This window comes from Mustela lutreola, chromosome 1 (assembly GCF_030435805.1).
Source record: "Mustela lutreola isolate mMusLut2 chromosome 1, mMusLut2.pri, whole genome shotgun sequence".
Classification (NCBI taxonomy): domain Eukaryota; kingdom Metazoa; phylum Chordata; class Mammalia; order Carnivora; family Mustelidae; genus Mustela; species Mustela lutreola.
Genome location: NC_081290.1, coordinates 61,843,961 through 61,868,026, shown reverse-complemented (window position 1 = coordinate 61,868,026; position 24,066 = coordinate 61,843,961). Strand labels below are relative to the sequence as shown.

General features: G+C 41.7%; 1 protein-coding gene and 1 long non-coding RNA gene across 4 annotated transcripts in view; one reads left to right on the top strand and one right to left on the bottom strand.

Moving 5' to 3' along the window:
• Positions 1–88: 88 nt before the first annotated feature.
• Positions 89–24,066, top strand: part of LOC131826129 (uncharacterized) — a 125,376-nt gene continuing 101,398 nt past the window's right edge. For 2 of the 3 annotated variants that reach the window (XR_009351428.1, XR_009351440.1), the window contains exon 1: positions 89–2,039. This is a non-coding gene — a long non-coding RNA (uncharacterized LOC131826129). Of the gene's footprint in view, positions 2,040–2,941; positions 3,593–24,066 lie in introns of those variants that run through there. The other variant, XR_009351434.1, reaches the window with a different exon arrangement.
• CLNK (cytokine dependent hematopoietic cell linker) overlaps positions 16,906–24,066 on the bottom strand; it is a 174,382-nt gene continuing 167,221 nt past the window's right edge. The window contains exon 19 of the mRNA XM_059165328.1: positions 16,906–20,963. Coding sequence (XP_059021311.1) covers positions 20,817–20,963 — 147 coding nt within the window. The 3' untranslated portion in view covers positions 16,906–20,816. The remainder of the gene's footprint in view (positions 20,964–24,066) is intronic.

Genomic DNA, 24,066 nt, shown 5'->3' with positions numbered 1-24,066 from the left:
AGCAGCGGCAGCGGCACCGGCACCGGCACCGGCAAGCACTGTTCCTCCAGGAATAACAGCCGAAAGTTTATTTCAAAGCTCCGGAAGGAGCACGGCTGGTTTCCAACACCTTCCTGTTGGAGGCCGGAGGTCAGGGTGCGTGGACATTGGCCAGAGGCAGGGAAGAGAGGCAGAGCTGGGGGCGGTTCTTCAACACGGAGAAGTGAAGTTCAGGAAGACAGTGTGAGGCACAGGGCCAGCAGCCAGGCAGAAATGCCCACCGCTGAATAGCAAGAGTAGGATGCCAATCCCGAGACTGAACATCAGCCGCAAATTCTTGCCCCCGCTCTTGCTGCAAGACCTGACCTTCATTCTTCATATGGGATCCTCCTGGTCCTATATCTCCTACCGCTCACGAACTCTAGGGGACATTTTCTCAGAAAAACCCATTTGTGCACAGAATTCCGTCACCCTCAGAGAGGGGTAGGCTTGGGAAGGACACTGAGAATCTAAACAGCCTAGAAATCGCTTAGTGGCAGAAGCAGCTAAATCAGGAAACACTGTTAATTCTAAGTATCAGAGAATCAGAAGTCTAAGCATTAGAGAATTTTTCCTAAATCGTAGCTCTCCTTGTAACTTCCACTCACGCCTTACAGTTCTGCCCTCTTGGGTCACACAACTGATGAAAGAGTACCTCTGGCTTTCCTGGCAATTTTTCTGGAATTCGATAGAGCTGGTTATGAATTCCAGGTCAGACACCGAGAAGCTGTGAGCCTGCTCCCTAACCTGTCTGAACCTCAGCTTCTAATGTAAAATTCAGCAAACAGTAAGACCTAGCTCACAGGTGAATTGTCTACCATAGACAAGAGAAAGAAGGTCAAGGCTTAGTGCAGTCCCTGATAGATTTACATTTCCCAGAAGCCCACTTTCAGCCAGATTAAAATGCTTTGTGGAGGGTCTGGAAGTGGGAGTGTTTACAGCTTGGAAAAGGGCCAAGAAGGAATAGAGATCACTCCCATTGAAACCCTTAAAGTTGACATATCGTTCCTTCTTTAAGAAAAGGAGACCTCACCTGGAAATGTTATTTCTGGACCTTCAACCAGGGCACATGGCTGACCTTTACAGCTGTTGTTGAGTCTTCTTCCCTGTCCTGCTTAGTTTGCCTAAATCTTTTTTCAGTGTTCCATAGAGCACCTCTGTTATAGGTTGAATCATGCCCCCCGCAAAAGATATGTTAAAGACCCAATCCTCAGTGAATGTAAATGCAAAGTCACAGCTGTGGATGTGACCTTATCTGGAAATAAAGGTCTTCCCAGACATAATTAAAATGAGGTAATTAGGTGCGCCCTAATCTAATGCAATTGCTGTCCTTAAAAAAGAAGAAATCCAGAGAGGCGAATGTCATGTGAAGACACAGAGAAATACAGGGAGAAAGGTCATCATGCAAAGACAAGGCCAGTGTGGGGTTATGTTGCCACAAGCCAAGAAACTGGGAAAGGCAAGAAAAAAATCTCTCTCTATAGCATTCCCAAGGAGCACGGGCCTGCTGACACCTTCATTTTACACTTCCTCTCCAGAATGGTGAGATAATAAATTTCTGTTTGTCACAGCAGCCCTAAGAAACTAATACAGGCTGCTGGATTTGATTGTCTGATGAATAGAAGAGAGGAGGGAAGACATGCGAACAAAACCAGTCATTGAGTATAAGGGTTGGGAGATGTCCATTCATTTACTTATTCATTCAACAAACATTCACTGAGCACTAATTTAGTGCAGACACAAGCAAGCTAGATGTTGAGGACAGAGTACTCGAGGATCAAAATCAGGCTTCTTCAGGGAGCCTTCCTGTTGCTAGGGGTGGTGATCAGACAATTAATGGAATATATAATTAATATTAGGGAGGGCTAGAGGTCAAAGGGGAACAACTAGGTCGTGTGGTGTGGAAGGGAGTGCAAAGCAAGAGAAAGGATGATCAAAAAGGCTCAGTGAAGGAGACTTTGAAGATGAGCTCCATCAGTAGGATCCAGCATAGGAAGATGGAAGAGAGCTTCACACATAAGGTAAGAGCACATGCAAAGACCCTGAGATGGGCAGAGTTAGGCATGTTTGAAGGAGAGAAGGAAGAACTGCAGTTCTAGATAATGCTGGATTGTGATCTTGAGAGTCATTTATTGGGATTCTGCTAGTGAGGACCTTGTGGCTCAGAGGGAGGGATTGCACCCTCAATGTGCCCCAGAAATGGGTCATGTCTCTAACAACAGGGTCTGGATCTTTGGGCTAGTTGCGGGAGTTCAGGGGGAGGGGGCGGAGGCGGGCAAAGACATGTACATCTCAGGCATTTCAAGACTGTGCATAAAATGAGAACTTAAGCTTTGTTAGTTTGTTTAATATATTTCAGAAATGTCTAGTAAGTTCTTTGAGCTTTAGTTTGCTCACCTGTGAAAGAGGGGGAAAAAGTCTCTTTGCTCAGGTTTTCCAAAGTCGAGAAGGACTACAAAGATACTCAAATTCAGTGCTCCTCCCATTCCTGAGACGCATTGGGTGGAGGCTGCAGAGTCGCAATCCCAATCCCGTTACTTTTTGGTACGGGCTGTGTGACCTTGTACAAGTTACTGCCAGGCTCTGAGATGCTTTTATCAACTCAAAAGCGGGGGGACAGTCGCGCCTGAGACCAGGCTTGAGTTCCAGACACCCTCTGCCACCCGGCTGCGCTGCGTTCTGGGGGCACGCGCCCTATTACACCGCCTCTGTGCGGGCCGGCGCAGTAGGGCATGCAGAGCGAAGAGCGGCCCACCGGGCATGCGCGTCTGGTAGAACCATTGGAGGCAATCTTTACCCCTCCCCGCCCCCGCCCCCCCCCACGCTATCTCTCTCCCCCGCCTCCCCCGCCCCGCCGCCGCGAGCGCGGGATCTGTAGTACCTCGGGCGGCCTGTGGCGTCGCTGCTCGGCCGACCCCGCGGGCTCCTTGCCTGTAGAGCTCTACCCGGCGCGGGCAGCTTTGCGTTCACCTGACCGCTTGGCACAACAACCTGGGCGCCCCCAGCCTGCGGCGCGACCTCCCCCCGACTTGCTTCTTCGTGATGTGCTGCTTTGCTTTTGTTTCCCCTAGACCGCGGGAGCGACGGGGGCTGGACTCTCCGCACTGGCGAGACTCCCGGCCCAGACGCTTGCGCTCTCGCGACCGGCGTTTGCAAAGTTGGTATTTAACCAAAGGCAAATGCCTACCTGGGGGTCCAGAAGAGGGGGGATCAAAGGGGCTCCTGATGATTCACAGCCTCCCATTCTTCACGTTTTCTTTGACAAGTGTACCCCCCTGTCTCTGGACTGTCAGTTCCACCAGCGCACATGTCCTTGTCACGGCTATTTTGTTCATCAGTGTCGTGCCAGAGTTAGCATATGCCAGGCCCGAACAGACCCGGCTTCCAGGACCAAGCTGGCCTGAGCCGCCAGCGTCCCTTGCTTGGACCAGGGGGTAGCCAAAGCCTGAATAGGACAGGGCCATCCCCGAAGAGGTTCCCGAGGGAGGTACAAAAGGGAGTGCAAAACAGGAGAGGAGCGTTCTTCGCAATCCGACACAGCTTCGGCATCCCAGCGCGGGATCCGCGGAACAAGGTAGGGGAATTCGGGTGTGTACTCTAACTCAGGTCTCACGGCCCAAGCTGCGTCCGTGGTTGCCTGTGTGTTGAGAAAGGATGGGGGCGGGGCAACACCTGGTCCTTTGAGGCAGATAGCTCTAGGCTGAGGTGATAGCCTCCCGCCCCAGCTCCCTGCTTTCGCTCTCAAACATGCTGAAGCATCCAGAGTGCCCCTTCCACAAAGCAAGTGGGATGGAGCCACTCCCCAGCTGGAGTCCTTGCAGGACCCTCCAGTCCTGTAAGACCTGACCTCCAACAGCATCCCTTCCTTCCTCCCTTCTCATTCCTGTACTCTGCCACGCAGGCTCCCTCTGCAGCGCTGATGCACAGGGCTTCTGTGTCCCAGGACCCTAGCAGGCGTTCCTTCTGTCTGTGACATCTCTCATCTTTCTCCTCTCAACTCAAAACCCTCCTTCTTAGAGGTCTAACGGTTTCATCTCCCATAGCCATACCCTCCCTACACTTTAACACATCTTTGTGTTTACATTTTTTATAACAAACTGAAATCATTTATTATTTGTTTACTTGGGTCTTCTCATTCTCCTACACAACGAAATAAGTTATTGGTCTGTGTTGTTCACCTAAGGAGTGGACCTGGCACTCAATAGACACCTATGATAGTTGAATGCCTACTATCTTGGTGTGAGTGGCCAGAGCTGGAAGCAGACTTGGAATCTGCAGGTCCAAATATTGACACTTAACTCTTCCTCTATTCGTTCATCTCTAAATTTTCTCATCTGGGAAATGATGGGGATAATAATAGTATCTGAAGCTGAGATGAGTTAACTGTGTAGAATACTGAAAGAGATGCTCAGATTGAGAGCCCCAGGTAATTTAGCTATTGCGTCAGTTTGGATGGGCTAGGTTACATCATAGCAATAAACAACCCCCAAATCTCAGTGGTTTAAAAAGACATAGATTTATTTTTCATTTATGCCATATGTCCACCATAGATTGCCAAGAACTTGGCTCCTTGACATCAGCCAGGCTAACAAAACAGCAACCAACTGAAGTTGTTAAGGCAAAAAGGAGAACTTGGCTTAATTGAGTACTCTTAAACTTCTAGCAAGAAGTTCTCAGAAGGAAGGACCAAACCAGCAAGAAGTTCTCAGAAGGAAGGAACAAAATTTCAAGTCTTGCTTGTAGCTAGGTGTGGCTCTGTTTGCCTGTCATGGTTCCTTAAATTCAGATGTCTATATTCAAAATCACATACTAAGTTGGCATGTCATTTTCCCCAGCAGGATGGGGATCAGTATCAAGATTCCTCAAATAATTAAAAATAATAAAAAGAAGGGGCACCTGGGTGGTCAGTTGTTAAGCGTCTGCCTTGGGCTCAGGTCATGATCCCAGGGTCCTGGGATCAAGCCCCATATTGAGCCCCACATCAGGCTCTCTGCTTCATGGGAAGCCAGCTTCTCCCTCTCCCACTTCCCCTGCTTGTGTTCCCTCTCTCAGTGTCTCTCTCTGTCAAATAAATAGAATCTTTAAAAAAAATAATAAAAAGAGAAAATTATATCTAGTATCATAATATTCAATTTGGCTTTGCATTTATTGGAAATAAAGAACCCTCTCCTATCCCACTGGGAATGTGTTATTTGCAGACAAGTGCTTGCAAATACATCTGAAAATCTTCCTTATCATTCACAAATAAACATGTGAAAATTATAGGTAGTCAGTCATGAAAACTGTATTTCCAGTGCTGCAGAATGTATCCTGCATTGTCATCTATATTTTGAACAAATTTTATTCTCCAACCAAAACGTGATACTTGATTTTTAGAATATAATGAACTACTCTACTTTTAATTCTATAGGATAGATTTCTAGAATTGAAATTGCTGAGTAGAAAGATATATATTTTAACAGAGTTTGCCAGATTAGTTTCCTAAATCCTGAAGTAATTTCAGTGCTCATTGTTATTGGCAATTGGGTCCCCTCGCCCCCTACTAAGACTGACTGTAACATTCTTCTGAACTTTTTGCCACCTCTTGGGTGAGAAACATGTTAACTCATTGTTACTTTAATTGGAATTTCCCTGATAATTGTGAAGTTGAGCTTCTTTTCATTTGTCTGTGAGCATCAGGATTTCCCCTTCTATCAAATGGCTATTTTTAATCTTTTGATTATTTTTCAACTGGACTATTTGTCCTTATATTATCAATTTACGTCAGTTACTGGAGTAGCATACATAAGAATCTTTTATCTGACACAGTTGCTTCAAAGATTTTTTCTTCTTCTTCTTTTTTTAAAATTTTATTTACTTATTAGACAGAGATCACAAGTAGTCAGAGAGGCAGGCAGAGAGAGAGGAGGAAGCAGGCTCCCTGAGGAGCAGAGAGCCCGATGCGGGCTCTATCCTAGGACCCCGAGATCATGACCTGAGCCGAAGGCAGAGGCTTTAACCCACTGAGCCACCCAGGTGCCCTGCTTCAAAGGTTTTTCACAGTCTATTCTTTCCAACTTTGCTTATTGTCTTTTTGTCATATTTTAAATACTTACATAGTCAAATGTTACATTTTCCTTTTTGTTTTGATTGTCCTGTCTTTCTTAAAAAATCCCCAGGACACACGCTGCCACAAATGCCAAGAGCATACCCATATTTTCATACATTATTTCCTAAATAGTTATTATTATATATTTCTTATCTTTAAACATTTCATTCTTGGGCAAATTACTTTTTTTCTGTAGATAAACAGAAGAATGTGCTTTTTCCTCCCTGTGTGACAAGGTTTTGGATGCAGCAATCTGTATATAAAGGAACCACCCTTCTCTCACTGACTTGTAATACCACCTTTACCTCCTTTAGGGTTTCTGCTTGTGAATTTTTAGTATGTTTCAGTTAGGGTGACTTTCTGTTAAAAATCCAGCAATCAAGCCTGCCTGCTCACTCCTTCTCCACTATGGTTTTTTGGTTTTTTTTTTTTTGTTTTATTTTGGTTTTTTTTTAGGGTTTTTTAAGGTATCCTTTGATATTTAGTCTCTATGTTAAATAGAAGGTTTGTTTGTTTTCACCTTTTATGATGGTCCTAAGGGCTACGGAATTGGGCTGATTTGATCAAGCATCCTCTTGGATGACTAGCTTGACCACCCCCCCCCCCCCCCGTACGTTCTTGGTAGCTTGCCCCTCCCTTAGGCGCAGAAAGTGACCATTGGGGGGGGGGACTTGTTGCTGCAGGGGTCCAGGAACTTGCTGGAGCGGCTGGAGTGGGGGCCGGGGCTGTAGAGTGAAAAGCAGCTGGTGTTTTTGTCTCAAATGGGTCCTTTCTACTCTGAAGGGTGCCTCGTAATTCACACAAAAGCCCCACGTTAGCAGCGGGCCTCCGGGGCGGAACTACCAGAAAACAGAGAGCCCATCCTAGTTAAAGCTGCCCCCGCCCCATTTTGTGCCCGCCCCACTGCTCTGTTATCCCTCAGAAAACAGCTTGGCTGCAGTGCCAGGCTGGCTGTGGTACCTCAGACCCCTTGCATTGAATCCCAACTTTGAGCACCTCTCTTCCTGGAGCTCCGCACTTTCAAAATAGGTGACCACTTTCTGTGCCCTTGCTGCCTTTCAGCCTAGGGTAGCAATGCCACCTGCTTGTGTGAGGGTGGTCTCCTGAATGCTCTCCTTGCTTCTGCCCTCCCCGGTCTACATCTTCAGGCTGTTCTCAGCTCCGCAGCCTGAGCGATCCTGTTAAACTGAAGTCTTGGATAGTGTCTGAGTCTGGCCAGGGACCTCCTACCCCATTCAGAGTCAAAGCTGGTCTTCCCAAGGGCAGCAAGATTCCACCTGATCAGCTCCTGTTGCCTCTCTGACCTCTCTCTGGTTACTCTGGCTCTCAACTAGTTAATCCTCTGTTCATTCATTCATTCATCAAATATTCTTTGAGTATCTACTTCTGTGCCAGGCACTGCTACAGACACTTGGGACCTCAGTAGACAAACGTGTGTGCAAGAGAGGGAGGGACTAGTCTCTTAACTGTTTCATGAACTTGCTGGCCCGTGGGTGCCTCAGTCTAAACACTGCTGTGTCCCTGCCCGGATTGTCCTTGCCCCAGAAATCCACATGTCTTATGTCTTCACCTTCTTCATGTTTCTCTTCAAATGTCGCCTTTTAGCAAAGCCCTCCATGACTGTCCTATTTAGAATTGCCATGTGCCAGGCACTTACTGTCTTTCCTGCCCTATTCATTTCTTTGTGACTCTTAATTTCCTCTAACAGACTTTGAATTTTTTAATGTCCAGACTTTATAATTTCTCTGTTGTCTTTATAATTTGTTTCTGTTGTCTCCCTACAGGGAGAGCTGGAGGAGGGCTTGGTTTTCTCTCTACTGTTATCAGAGTGCCTAGAACAGTTCCTGGCACAGAATGGAACTCCGGAAATATTTTCTGGATAAAGGAGAGGATGAATGGAAATGAAGAATCTTGAGAAGGTTATTTGCTTTTCTGTGCTTCCTTTCTGTCTTCTAAAAATGAAAGAGTGTGTTGGCCACTAACTGACAGGAGCCTTGAAAAGACTTAATGAAACAGTACATCTAGGTGCACCTGGCTTGTTCAGTCAGTGGAGCATGCTACTCTTGATCTTCTGAGTTCGAGCCCTGTGTTGTATGTAGAGATTACTTAAAAATAAAATCTTAAACAAACAAACAAACAAACAAAAAGAAATAAAAAACACAGTACACCGGCGCACCTGGGTGGCTCAGTCAGGTAAGCAGCCGACTCTTGATTTCAGCTCAGATCATGATCTCAGGGTGGTGGGCTTTCCAGCCCGGCATCAGGCTCTGGACTCAGTAGGGGATCTGCTTGGGCTTCTCTCTCCCTCTCCTCTGCCTTCCCCCCAAATAAATAAATAAATCTTAAAAAAAAAAATCCCAATACATCTAAAATGCTTAAAACAGTACTTGGCACACATTAGAGTTCTTGAATTGTAGTTTATTACAAATTGCTGTTTGTGCTCCCCATCCCTGTTCCACATCACGTATATAATGTGCACACCGGCAGCTCAGGGTTAACACGTTTTATCTCTCATGTGTACCCATGAACAGCACATTGTATTGTTTTATGTGGTTTCAAAATTTACTGTGCAGTGTTATGTATGTGTTTTTCAGACCTAGTTATGCTGAAATATATAATCTATTTCTTTCCTCTTAATGGTCATGTGGTTCTTTGTCCAGGGAACATAATGTCTCACTGATACAGGCACTACTAAAGGGAAGATCTTGGTACAGGTCTTTCTGTGCACATCTCACCCCAAAACAAGGATCAGATTATCAAAGCAGACTCACCCAAATCAGAGATGTGAAAACAGTCAAATTACACAGATGAGGAAAGGAACAGGTTCAGAACCATTGACAGACCCCTTCGAGTCCACTATTGTGACCTCAGATATGCTCTGGTGCCTTTGTAAATGATGAGAGTAGTTCGCATCATTTACACGTAAATGAGCCATTTAAGTCATGAATACATCTCTGTTCTATATTTTGCTAGTTACGTAACATTTCCAGGGAGCAATGCTCCATAAATCCATAGGCTACAGATTTATTTACTATAAGCAAACCTGTCCATCCTTCTAAATGTACTCCACAGGTAAAGATTCTCCTACTAGTAAGTACCATTAGTTTCTTTGCCAAGAGGCTTGTCATTTCATGTTTATAAGGAAATTGAATCATATCACCCATCTTCTGTCTTTTCTAGGGGCTTTTCCCAGATAACAGGGAAAAATGGGTTAAAGATGTCATTTAGTTCTTTCCTTTTCAATATTCAATATTTCACCATTAAGTATCACGTTAGCTGAAGGTTTTTGTAGGTCCCCTTAGTCAGTTTCAGTTTATGTCCCCAAGATTTGCCCATACTGTACAGTATGACAGAATTTTCTTCCTTTTTAAAGCTGAATAATATTCCATTGTATGGATATACCACATTGTCTTTATCCGTTCATCTGTTGATGGACACAAAGATTGCTTCTGCCCCTTGACTGTTGTGAATAATGTTGCAATGAATGTGGGTGTACAAATATCTCTTTGAGATGCTGTTTTCAACCCTTCTGGATACATACCAAGAATTGGAATTGCTGGATCAAATGGTATTTATGTTTTTACTATTTTGGGGGAAACTCCATATTGTTTTTCACAGCAGCTGAACCATTTTATAGTCCTATAGGCAGTGCGCAGCATTCCAATTTCTCCATATCCACTCTAGGGCTTTTTTTTTTTTTTTTTTTTTTTTTTTTTTTTTTTTTTTTGCTGCTGTTTGTTTGATTGGTTTTGTTTTTATGTTTTTGGTAATGAGCATACTAATGGGTGTAAGGTTTTGATTTGAATCTCCCTAATGATTAGTGATGTTGAGTAGCTTTTCATGTGCATCGTTTGCATATCTTCTCTGGAGAAATGTCTTTTTAAATCCCTTACCCATGTTTTTTTTTTTTTTTTTTTTTTTAAAGATTTTATTTATTTATTTGACAGAGATCACAAGTAGGCAGAGAGGCAGGCAGAGAGAGAGAGAGGAAGAAGCAGGCTCCCTGCTGAGCAGAGAGCCCGATGTGGGACTCCATCCCAGGACCCTGAGATCATGACCTGAGCCAAAGGCAGCGGCTTAACCCACTGAGCCACCCAGGCACTCCCCTTACCCATTTTTTAATCAGGTCATTTGTTGCTATTTTGAGTTGTTGGGAGTCTACTATATAATCTGGATATTTACTCCTTATAAGATACATATTGCCTGCAAATATTTTCTCCCCTTCCATAGGTTGCTTATCACCAAGTTGTTCTTCCTTTGCTGCACAGAAGTTTTTAAGTTTAATGTGGTCCCCTTTGTCAATTTTTGTTTTCGTTGCCATGCCATATCCAAGAAATCATTGTCAAATGCAGTGTCCTGAAGATTTCACCCTATATTTCTTACAGGAGGTTTACCATTTTAGATCTTATGTTTAGGTCTGTAATTCACTTTGAGTTAATTTTGGTATGTTTGGTATGTTGTCTAAGTTAGTTATCCTTTTGCATATGGATGCATAGTTTTCCAAACAGCATTTGTTGAAGAAGCTGTCTTTTCCCCACTGGGCAGCTTTGGCACCCTTGTCAAAGATCATTTGGTCATAGACTCAAGGCTTCATTTCTGGGCTTTCTATCTGTTCCACTGGTCTATATATCTGTCTTCATGCCTATACTTACACCATCTTAATCACTGTTGCTTTGTAGTGTGTTTTGAAATGATCAAGTGTGGGACATCCAAATTTATTTTTCTTTTTCAAGATTTCTTTGACTATTTTTCATATAAATTTTAAGATGGTTTTCTTTTATTTTTGCAAAAAAATAACAGAATTTTGATAAGGATTACATTGAATCTGTAGGTAGGTTTGAGTAGTATGGGCATTTGAACAATATTAAGTCTTCCAATTCATGAACACAGGATGTCTTTCCATTTATTTATATCTTCATTGATTTCTTTTAGCAATATTTTGTAGTTTTTAATGTACAAATCTTTTAGCTCCCTGGTTAGTTTCTTTCCTAAATATTTTATTCTATTTGATACTCTCGTGATTGGTACTGTTTTTAAATTTCCTTTTCAAGTTTTTTCATTAGTGTATAGAAACACAACTGATGTTTGCACGTTGATTCTGTGAAATATTTAGAGTTTTCTAGATATTAGATTGTATCATCTGAGAGCAGAGATAATATCCTTCTGCCTGTCTAGTTTGAATGATGCTCTGTGTAGGATTTCCAGTACTATGTTGAACATTAGTGGCCAGAGTGAGCATCCTTGCCTTGTTTCTATCTTAGAGGGAAAGCTTTCACTCTCTTAAAATTGAGTGTGATGTTAGTTGTGGGTTTGTCATTAACTAAGGCAATTTCTTCCAATACCCACAATTTGTTGTGCTTTTTAAGAAATTCTTTTTGCTATGAAAGGCTGTTAAATTTTATCAAGAGCTTTTTCTGTATCTGTTGTGATGATCATGGGGGTTTTGCCTTTGATTTTGTTAATGTATGGTGTATTACATTTACTGATTTCTGTATGTTGAACAGTCCTTGCGTTCCAAGTAGAAATCTCACTTGCTCATGGTGTGTAAGCCTCTTAATGTGCTGTTGAATGAAGTTTGCTTGTATTTTGATTAAGATTTGTTTTGATTAGGATTTTTGCATCAATATTCATCAGGGATATTGGTCTATGGTTTTCTTTTTGTGCCTTTGTCTGGTTTTGATAATAAGAATAATTCTGGCCTCATAGATAAGTTTGGAAATGTGCCCAGCTCTTCAATTCTTTGGAAAAGTTTGAGGAAGATTGGGATTAATTATTCTTTAGAGCTTTGGTAGAATTCTCCAGTAAAGACATCTGGTTCTGGGCTTTTCTTTGTTGAAAGGTTTTTGATCACTGCTTTAATTCCTTACTAGCTATAGTTCTGTTCAGATTTTGTATTTCTTCATGTTTAGTCTTGCTAGGTTTTATGTTTCTAGGAATTTGTCCATTTTTCTAGGTTGTTCAGTTTGTTGCTATATAACTGTTCATTGTGGTCTCCTATAATCCTTTTTATTTCTGTGGCGCCCATTGTAATGTCCCCTCTTTCACTTCTAATTTTAGCCATTTGGAACTTCTCTTTTTTGTAGTTTATTTGTTAAGAGTTTGTCAACCTCTTTCACTGATGTTTTTTCCCTTTTGTTTTTCTATTCTTTTTTTCTCTTCTATAATCTTTATTGTTTTCATTCTTTTAACTTTTGGGGGTATTTTTAAGAAAGACCTTAATGTTTAAGAGCAGTTTTAAGTTTACAATAAAATGGAGAGGAAGGTACAAGATTTCCCCCATGTGCAGAGCCTTCCTTGTTCTCAGCACTACTAGTAGGAAGGGACATTTGCTACCATCAATGAGCTTGCATTGACACAACATAGTCACCTGAAGTCCATAGTTTACCTGAAGGTTCACTCTTGGTGTTATACCTTTTGTGGGCTTGGAAAAATCTATAATGACATTTACCCATTATTGTAATAGCATATGGAATATTCTCACTGCCGTAATAATTATCTGTCCTCTGCCTATTCAACTTTCTCTTCTCCCTACTCCTTCACCACAGCTTTTTTTTTTTTTTATTGTTACTATAGTGTGCCTTTTCCAGAATGTTATATAGTTGAAATTATATAGTAGGTCGCTTTTGAAGATTGGCTTCCTTCTCTTTGTGATATACCTTTGAGGCTCATCCATGTCTTTCCATGGCATGGTCGCTCATTTCTTTTTAACACTGAATAATATTCCATTGTCTCACGTGCCACCATTCGTTTATTAGTTTAGCTATTGACGGGCATCTTGGTGGCTTCCAAGCTTTTGTAGTTAGGAATAAAGATCCTAGAAACATCCATGTGCAGGTTTATGTGCAGGTGTAAATTTTTTTCACCTCTGTAGGGTAAACACCAAGAAGTGACTGCTGAGTCATCTGGTAAGATTATACATCTGCAAAACCATCTTCCAAATTGGCTGTATTGTTTTGCATTCCCACCAGCAACATTTGAGGAGTTCCTATTGTTCCATATCCTCGCCAACACTGAGCATTACCCTGTTCCAGATTTTGGCCATTCTCATAGGTTTGTAGTGGTATCTTGTTTTAATTTGCATTTCTCTGATGATATTTAACATGAGGCATCTTTTCATGTTTGGTTGTTGTCTGTATATCAAATATTATTTGGGGAGGTATCTGTGAAAAGATCCATTTTTTAGTTGGGTTTTTTACTTTCTTACTGCTGAGTTTTAAGAGTTCTTTGTATATTTTGGATGACAGTTCTTTATCACATGTATCTTTTGCAAATATTTTCTCCCAGTCTGTGGCTTATTTCCTAGTTCTCTTGATCGTATCTTCTTCTGCTAACTTTTGGTTTCATTTGTTCTCTTTCCAGTTCTTTGAGGTATAAAGTTAGATTGCTGATTTGAGATCTTTCTCTTTTTTTAATGCAGTTGTTTATTACTGTAAACTTTCCTCTTAGTACCTCTTCTGCTTCCTCCCATTAGATTTTGTATGTCTTTTTTTTTTTTTTTTGCTTTCATTTGTATCCAGATTTTTCTCAATTTTCTAAATTTCTCCTGTTGCTAAAAACTTACATCAGTAAGATTTACAACTTGCACATAAATTTGTTACAATTAATGAGGCAGTTAGCTACATTATTACTAACTGAAGTCTGCACTCCATTTTGAATTTCTTCAGTTTTTATCTATTGTAATTTTTCTGTTCCTGGATCCCATCTAGGATTCCTTACTGCATTTATTTGACATGCCCCCTTAGGCTCCTCAAGATGGAACAGTTTCTCAGACTTTCCTTGTTTTTGATGACCTTGGCAGTTTGGGATACTGGACAGGTATTTTGTGGAATGTTCCTCACTTTGGTTTTGTCTAATATTTTTCTCATGATGAGATTGTGGTTATAGGATTTTGAGAGGAAGACCACTGACGTAAAGGGCCATTCTCATCACATCATGTCAAGGACAACTTAAATGGGCGGTAGTTATCACTGATAATGTGAAGCTTGATCATCTGTCTCCACTGTAAGGTTAGTCATTTTTCTCTTCTTTCCATATAGTAGTCTTTGGGAGAAATTCGCTGTGCATAACCTACACATAGGGAGTGAGGAGTTATGGTCTTCCTCCCTGATGGTGTAGTATCTACATAAATTATTTGGAATTCTGTATGTGAGTCATTTCCATTATCTGCCACGTACTTATACCATTGTGGACTCGTGAATATTTATTGTGTACTGTTGGTTATAATTCAATACCATGTTATTTATTTTGTTAGCTTCTGTGTCCTCTCACTTACCTCCCTCATGTGCAGTGGCTTTTGAGTACTTCCTTTCTTTCTGTCATGACCAGATGCTCCAGAATCATCATGTATATTCCCTGTCCCAGCCCCAGAATCAGCCATTTCTCCAGGGACCTCCCTCCCCCACTTCTTTTCTGTGATATTGTTATTAGAAATCAAGTTCTGGCCTTTGAATGTGTGAATTACCACTGTCATTGCTTCTAGTTCCTTGGGGACAATTGTTGATAGAGAACAGCGTCATGCCTTCTAGGCCCTCTAAATGAACAGAGCTCAGAGACGTATGTGTTATACTAGGGCTTATCCACATATCTGTAATTATTTCTATGTTTATCCATATGTATCTATGTTAAACAAAATATGAATTCATACTGATGTTCAACTATAATGCAGTGTCACATGACTCATTCTGACCTTATCCCCCTGCTTATCTGGCATCTTTCATTCTAGCAGAGAGAAGATTGGCATATACTGATATGTTCAATCCCACTGTATACACATACGTGTACCAGTATGAGAAATGCCTTTACCAACTGGAGTATAATGCTGTGTGTCATCCTTTTGTCTTTGGTCTTATAGTCTCCACTCTGTTCCAAAGTTATTTAGGTCAACATCTTTTTTCCCCACTGATCTGCCAATATTTTGTTAAAGATTTTCTATGTTTGTGAAGCAAATTAATCTGTAAATTAATTTCTTTATATTGTCTGTGTCAGGCTGATTGGCTTATCTATTTATTTCTTTATGGCTAGGTTTGTGCCAACCTTATGAAAAGGGCTGGTAAGGGTGCTTCCCACTGAGCTAGGTGCTTCAGTGGGTTAAGTGTCTGACTTTGGCTTGGATCATGGTCTCAGGGTCCTGAAACTCCCTATTCAGCAAGGAGCCTTTTTCTCCCTTTCCCTCTGCCTGCCACTCCCCTGCTTGTGCTCTGTCTTGCTCTAGCTCACTCACTCTCACTCTATCTCAAATTAAAAAAAAAAAAAAAAAAAAAAAGGCTGAGAAGTATTACTGAGGCTTTCCAGATTTTTGTAAGGGGAACCAGCTTGAAACTGATGAAGTGAGCAAAAAGTGAGTGAAATAAGTCAAGCTTGTTTCTTGTTGAATTTCCTCCTAGCAGGCTTACATTTTAGCTTTTTCTATTTTGTTAACTCAGTTACTATTTGTCCTTTTAATTTCTCTAACCCCGAATTTTGTGGATGTCTCTCTTCTGCTATTTTCTTCCATTCCCTTTATCACATATTCTTGACTTTTCAATTCCTCTGTTGTCATTATAGTGGAGTTTCCAGAGAGATCAAGGATAAGTTCATATTTAGCCATATTTTAATTGAAATTCTTATTGAATGGGTCATGTGTTTTGTATTTTACTATTTTTAAATTACTTTCCATGTAGCCGTACTGATTCACATTCCAGCTGGTAGTTGAGAATTTTTACTTCTTTATGTCCTCACCAGCTTTGGATATTATCTGAAATCTTTAATTTTGACCAATCTGTTGGGTGGGAAGTGCTATGTAATTGTTATTTTAATTAATGTTTCCCTGGCTACAATTGTGGAAGTTGCTGTCAGATGATCATGAAGCCCAGGCTTGCTGGAAGGAGGCTCCTGGGTAACTGCCTTTGGCTTCAGCAAGCCCGTCAGGGAACACAGAAGAATGATCTAGCTTTCATTTAGCCATTTCGCTTCCATCCATGTGCAGAGGAGAAGCTCACCATGGCATTCTCATGGGGGCTGTCCACTCTTTAAGCTTCTGGTCTCTCTTTAAACATTCTTCTCAGATCTTCCTCATGTGGGTCCATCATCCAGGTGTGGGGATGGGCACCAGAGGAGCCACATTTCCGTCTCCTCCTCTGCTCCATTAAGCTCTATGGCATTTGTCCTTGAAGATAACTCCATTCCGTGACAGTGTCTCTTGACATCTGTGTCAATTCCATCATTGTCCAGTTATGAGAGCAGGGATGGACACCTTACAGGGCTAAGAGGTTACTTTTTGTGTATGGATTCCTTGTTTATATCCTTTGCTCTTAGTTCTGTGGAGTTGCTTAAATACCTTTGGACTTCGTCTTTTACAATAATTTTAAGCTTTGGTGTAATGAATCTTCCAGTCTTTCCTTTTATAATTCATGTTGCCATGTGGTTTAGGAACTCTTTTCCTATCCCCAAATCATAGAGATTATCAGAAGAAAATACAAGGCTCAACTTAAAGCTTTCTTTTCACTTTTAGCTCTTGGATCTATGGTAAATTTATTTTTGTGTATGATTTGATGTAGGGACATAACTGTATGTATTTTGCATATGGTGAGCCCGTTTCCCCAGAACCACTTGACTAATCATCAGTCCTTTCTCCACAGATGCCACTTCTTTTGTTCCCACACCCATTCACTAGGTAGTCATTGCTTGACTGGTGACAAGAATGACCAAGATAGAGCCCTAAAGATAAGGGCCCTCAGAAATAAACCGACAAAAGATTTGTACCTCTAACGCTTGGGTTCTAGGGCTGTCCTTCAACTCTTTGCTTGAACATTTCCCCTGGGCAGGTCTCCCTCACTACATCCTCCCCACACATCCATTTCTGCCTACCAACTCAATGGTGGCACAAGAGAGAGAATGAGCAAATCTATTATTCTGTGTTGCGTGATTTTTATTGCATGTGTATCTTCCCTGCCAGACTCTTAACCCTCAATCACAGGGATTATGTCTTTTCATCTTTATTCCCCAAATCTAGCATGGGCTAATGCTCAGATGTCAAAAATTGTTCCTCAAATTTTGTGATGAGTTTATCCTAACTATGACTTCAGAAAGACTTTAAGGCTAATAGGGTATGAGATGAACAAAATTCAACTATACTTTGAATTCCTTTCTTTAATAGTTACAGAGATATTATGACATTCAATTACATATTTGATTTCATTTATCTTAATATAGCTATCAATCATGAATATGCAAAAGAAAGTGAATGTTAGCTAGAACAAATATTAGTATACAAAAATGGGTACACAAATAAAATGCTAGTCATCTATGATACAGACCATCTTATAAAAAACGTGTTTATGTGTACCTACACATGGCAATGAGCTGAGTTTGATAATGGGGTAAAATTTGGTTACTCTCTGGTCATTAGCATTGAAAATTTAACTGATTTCAGCTACAGTGTAGTTACTCAAACACACACCCACACACCCACATCCTCTCCCACACACATATACCCAAGTGGGTAAATTTTTCATTAAGTAAATTTGGAAAAATTTTAAATTTTCTGGTATAGAACTTTTAGAAAACATCTCAAAAAAGCTTCCTCAAAATATCAAGTGTTGGCCTCACTGATAAGCCCTCAGTGGTAAGTGTTCAACTGGAAATACAGTAAAATAGATTATTTTATTTACTGGGTACTTTTTCATTGTCTGTTTCTCCCACTTAATTCACCACTATAATTCGAACATCCTCAAGAATGTCTAGCAACAAATGTATATGTGTACACAAACAAGTGCTTAGAGCAAGGTATTATTAAAGTTGAGGAAGATACAAATTGATCCAGAATGATAGTTATTTAGCCAACAAGAAATGCCTTAAATGCATAGATGCTATAATCAGATAAAGTCAGATTCCTACTCTGATGGCTAGGAATCAAGTGACACTTTTCCACTGAAAATGAAATACGAGTTGAAGAGGGATTAAACTGCTTTGGAATTTGGGCAAGCCAAGCCCATATCATTGAACTTTTTCAATTACAGATCCAATAAGCAGCTAGACACTGAATAGAATTGCATCTGAATACCTTGGTTCAGCCATGACTATGTCACCATAAGATTTGGGCCAAGGAGACACAGAGTCCTCAGTCATGCAGTGTGTCCAGAAGACCTGCCCTGCCTTCTTTACAGAACTGTTGTGAGAATCAAGTGCGATTAAAATAGGTATATTCTTATCTTCAGTAATATTTATAAGCAATATGTCCTTATTACAATCAACACTGTAAAGGAGAGTCATTGTAGCAGGCATGGTAGGGGAGCCACTTGGCTCTCTCTTGAAAGAGGAACTTGTTAATGAGTGGGCTATCTGAAAGCCTTCCTCTGTAGAAGCTTCTGGATCTCCCACAGCATCAGAAGGTTGTGTTTTCCCTGAGCAGTCTCTGGGAATGACTTACATGGTGCTGTGTGTCCTAAGACCTAGCCATTTCTGCCTCACATGGGACTGTATCCTCTATGAGCAATCCTTGCTCTGAATGGTACCAGCGGCCTGACCAGGACTCTCTCAGAGCTCTATCTCAGCTGGCTGGTTTCCTTACTCCCACCTCCCTCCTTCTCTCTCTCCTTTCATAGGGGTCAGACCACGTCACAGTCCAAAAGCTCTCCCTGCCTAGTCCTATTCCTTCCCCTCACCCCTTATCTCTCTCAGGCATCACCTCTAACAAATATTTGCATTTCTAACTCTTGTCTTGGCATCTGAGTTCTAGAAGACCCAACTAACATGATCCCTCAAACCCTAATCATCTCAAAAACAACCCTGTCAATATTTTGAATTTTATCTTTCTTTCCAGAGATTTTCATTATAGATAAGCATGGTGGGCTTTTTATTTTAAGATGGTTGATTTCTACCTCCTCTTCCTCTTCCAATCATATCAGGCATTTATGAATGAAGCATTTTGAAGAACATAAGCCTCATAAAATGCTAGACACCAGCAGATGCTCACCCTTTTTGACAACCATGATGCTTGAGGAGACTCAGACACTTCTTGAGCACACAGTGTTGAATGGTGCAAACCAGTGAATCAGAGTTCGTGGGCATCTTCCGAAAGCTTTGTAGAGGGAGGCTCAGATTCTTCCTGCATCCCAGCTGGGACCTCCACATGCTGGCCTGAGTTTGCCGAAGTCTAGCTGAGAGTGACCAGAAGCCACAATTCCTGCAGCTCTGAACAGTACGCTCCTTAGAAGCCACAGTTCAGGTCTGCTCAGCTCCTGGTTTCTATGTGATCCCGTGCAGGTGCCCTGGAAGGGAGACTCAGTGGGGCATCAGGAACTCGAACCGTCAAAGAGCTCCTACATCAAATGCTCCTGACCTGACTTAGAGACATAACTTCCCACTGACCTTGGGAAAGCTGAACCCATGCAGCTGTCGGGTTGGTTGGTAGGTAGACTTTCAGAACTCCTCTGAGAGCATTCCTCGGTTGCTGTTTTAGAGGAGAGAATCCCAAGCATGGTTCCCATTGTTATCTCTTTCCTTCTAATTCGGTTTTGATTTTACTTCTGCCTTAATGCTACTCTTGCATAAATATTTCATACATTTCATGTATAGGCTTTTGTAACATTTGAAGTCATTATGTAGATTGATTTCAACCAGAACTCTCTTTCTCTCTCTCTCTCTTTTTTTAAATTTACTCCACTAAAGAGTTTATTTATTTATATATTTCAGTGCAGGCAAATCTGTATTTCCAAATGGTGTCTTTCTAGCTTTTCAACTTGATGATAAAATTCCATGGGGAATGTACTTGGGAAGGCATGCTAGGATGGAGCCAGGCAAAATGGGTAAAGATGTGTGCTCCCTTTTTACACTGAATGGGACCAGTAACTTTTCTCAGCCTCTTACTCCTTATTTGTATTATAAAATAGGAATAATGTAAGATCCTTTTAGCTTTAGGAGGGAACAGTATCAGGAGGCATGCAATATTCCTTCAAAATAGCACTAATCTGAGGATACTTCTCTTCTTTTGAAGGGAAGTCCATAATTGGAATTAAAAAAAAAAAAAAAACACAACACTTTCACTCAGACTTAGGCTTACTCCCTTACTGCAAATCTGCTAATTCCATTTGTCTTAAAGCCACTCAAAACAGAGTCCTGGAGGCTGGGCCCACAGCCCTCTATCCCCGGAGTGAAAGCATTTCTGATTTCTGTCTTATAGGTGATATTTGCAAACACTTTACTTTTCTGTTACATTCCTTCCCTAAAATTGAGGTTTCAGGATTACAAATAAAATAGAGCTTACATTCACCAACATCTTCAGCATAAGGAATCTCAAAAACATTGTACCTTCACAGGTCCTACCACTTCTGAAACAAAGGCAGGACCAGGTCCTATAAAGAGAATAGGTATGGGAGTCTCACCCAGATTTGTCCCATGCTAGCTGCAAACATCTAAGCAAAGCTTCTCATAGCCTTTATTTCTCATCTGGAAGGATGGTGACCCATGGGGACCACGTTTATAGTTTTCTCTTTAGGAGATATTTTTTAAAAGCCCGTTTTTATTTTTTCTTCTTACCAATATTTCTTCTGTGGTTTGAACTTTCAAAACTGAGATCAATTTCCCAATTTCCATTATAGAATGTTTTCCTTTTCTCCGAAGTCAAAAAAGGGATCCCTCCAAGCCACAGAAAAATCGTCTTTTGAAATCAATGAAAAGTGGGTAGAGGTATTGGATCTGGTGGGATTGGAACCCCAGAGAAAACAAAATCGGACTACCAAGGTGAGAAGCACCTGCTGAGGGGGAGGGGCTGAGTCAGGTAGCATTGCTCCCTGTGGATTCCAGTTTTGTCTTTCCCGTCAATTAGTACGATGGGAAAATACTTGTAGTGTTCGATGATGTCTTCCACTGAATTAAACTTCTGAAACACAGAAAAGAAAGTTAATGAAAATTTGAATATTTTTTATGTTGGTGGGTTAAAGCACAGAATAAGATGCTTCATTTTCCTTAGGGAAGACGTTAATATATTTTTTTTTAAACTGTGAAGCTGTGTCAGGAAGTGTCAAAAAAATAAAAGAAAAGAAAAGAAACTGAAAAGACAACTCCTGAAAGATGAGTGGTAAAAATGTTATCATGGGAGAGTAAGATGGTTGGGGAGACCAAAAGTGAGCAAGTCAGGGCTTGACCTGCACTGAGTGGATTGGTGGGAAGGCCTGCAGTGAGCTCCCCTTCCAGAAACCCCTGTGTTCCAGTGAGTCCTGGGGTAATCAGAAGGAATAGAGCCGGCCACAAGGTTCTGGCAGTTCTTAGCCAATGACCTTTCCTTCCCTGGGCTTCTTGTGAAATAATGAGGTGACAGCGGATCTTTACTTTTATGTTCCTGGAAATGCACAGATGAAGGGTTGTGGTGATTGAATGGACAGTAGTGAGATTATTTCAAGTTTAGGGAATCAGCACGTGCTTTGCTGAAGACACAGAACTGAGATGGGCTATACCTTCTGGGTGTCTAGATAAAGGGACAAGAAGGCTTAAGGATTCTAAAAGCAGAGGAAGAAGCATGAACAAAGGCAGGTGTTGAAGATGTGAGGACCCAGAGGGTGGTTCTGATGAGCTGGGTTTGGGTGTGCCCTCAAAGGAAATCCTGGAGGGTGAGTAGGAAGAGCTCACTCAGCCTGCCTTGCACGCCTTAAGACAATGTTGAGCTAAGGAGGCTTGGCTGTAACCCTAGGAGGCGAGGAGGGCAGGGGGAATGGCGTTCATGGAAGAGCTAAGGAAACTGCAGCTCAGGGATGTGGGCTGACCTGCTTCAAGGTCACAAAGGCAGGGGCCCAGGACCAGGAATGCAACCTGTTTTTTCTGGACAAAAGTTGTCTGCTTTTCCCTTATACAGCTTGCCTACAGCTTGTGATCCTGGGTTCCAACAGGCTGGGATAGAGAAGGCACAGCTTGAAGGGAGGGAGCCCTGGTGGGGAAGCCTTGGATGCTGCTCTAGTGTTGTGAACCCTCCTTCTGCCCCGTGTGCCCAGCACAGCAATGTTTGCAGGCCTTCAGGATATTCAAAAGGGAATGGCATCGTCATGGTGCCTGTCCTCATGGAGATTGCATTCTGTTGGGAGCAGACGGAAAATAGCTTCCTATACAAGGAGGTAATTTTACTTAGGAATAATGTGCTCTGAAAATAATTAACTCAGAACTCAAGAACATCACTAGGCCCCCCACGAACCATCCCTCAGGGCTGCCTGTGGCTACTGGGAGGGAACTCCTTTTCCTTGGGGGAGCACTGCGTTGAAAAGCTAAAGGTCTGTAACCACCGTGGTGGTCCCCTCCTTCCTGCCACTTGTGGCTGATGTGAAGAATAAGGGGGAAGACTTGGGTAAAGAGGCAGGGAACGACGAATCTCCTGACATGGCCCAAGATCCACTCCATCCCTGCCCATCCTGAGGACTGAGTCCACAAGCTTCCCCATTGTTCCTACCACAGCTCATCTGTCTTAGGTTCTGTCTTTTTAACTACAACAGCCCTGCTTGACTCTGTGACTTGCTCCTGTGCACCTGTTACTGGATCTGGTTTCAAGGAGATAACCCATCGGTCCACCCCTGAGACGTACACAATAAATACTAATTCCTACCTGATGCTAAAGTAAGGTGGTTTCCTGGTTGTGCCACAGGGAATAAGGATAGTGTTAGAGAACTTGGATGTGAAGGGCCTTTGGGGACCAAATGCCTGAGTTCCTAACTAGGCTCTCCCACTCACTAGCTGTGTGACCTCAAGCAAGTTTCTCACACTCTCTGTTTCAGTTTCTCTATCGATGAAAAGCAATGGTAAGTAACATCAGGACCCACCTCCAAGGGCCCTTGTGAGGATTAGTTGAATTGACAGTTGACACATAGTCAGCATTTAGAGGACAGCGTGGTATACAGTGAGTGCTCAATACATGTCTCATTATCGTGATCTCATCCCTTTTGGGTTTGCCAAGAATATGCACAAAGAGCAATGAGGTCACTGGAGAAGTTTATAGATGATTATTGTATACCTCCAGGAAGGCTTTTTTTTTTTTTTTTTTTTTTGTATTTCACTTCCAGTTATAAACTAAGAACAGTGTTTTCTTTCTCTTTTTTCAAGTTTGACAAAACTGAAAGTGAGTAATGAAAAGAAGCTTCTCATGTGGAACTCTTCTGCAAAACTGGTTAATCCACATGATAAAGAGGAAAGCCTCTTCCCTGATCTTCATCTTCAGAGGGAAAACGCCTGTTTCCTCTTCTCATTCCTGCTATCTTCAGGATGGTCTTGAAATAATAAGTGTGATATTAATTGTTTTAATAATCTACTGCATGGATGCCATTTTACATGAAATTATAATTTTAATAAGTTGTAGGAAGCAAGCGAGGCAGGAGTGATAAATCATTACTGTCATTTCTTATTATGCCCTTGTAGTGATTGGCCCACAACTGATATATTATTTCCCTAAAGAGACTTCTTAAAAATATTATAATGAAGCTCTTATTTTCATATGAAATGGTTTTTCCAGGAGAGGAGCAAATGTCACCCTAATATTAAATCTTAAAATGTCTTTAAACCTTTTGTGTTTGCTTTATATCCCAATAGAAGGCAATGATTCAATGCCAGAAGAGTAAAGAAATCTGCGAGCACACGTAGGAGTGAAAGAAGAAAAGAGAGAGGCAGGGAAATGAGAAGTTGTGATCTTGTGGGTTCATTGTTGGTCTCTACTTATTAGTCTTTAAAGTTTGATTCACCAAGTAAACATCAAGCATAATTTTTCGGTCACTTATCATAACCATTTGCAGGGCAAGGAAAGGTCTGATGATGGAAGTGGCTCACTTCTATGAGCTTTCACAGAAACCTTGACCCACATGGTTTCTGAAGTCAGATGCAGGTTAGCGGTTGGCAGCAGGTGAAGCTCTGTGGGTTACTAATGGCAGGTGCTTCTCTTGCTGGGGCTGGTGTTTTAGTAGTGGCTAAATATTTCCAGTCTCACCCCTGCTTAGGCGTGTGCATCGATGGGC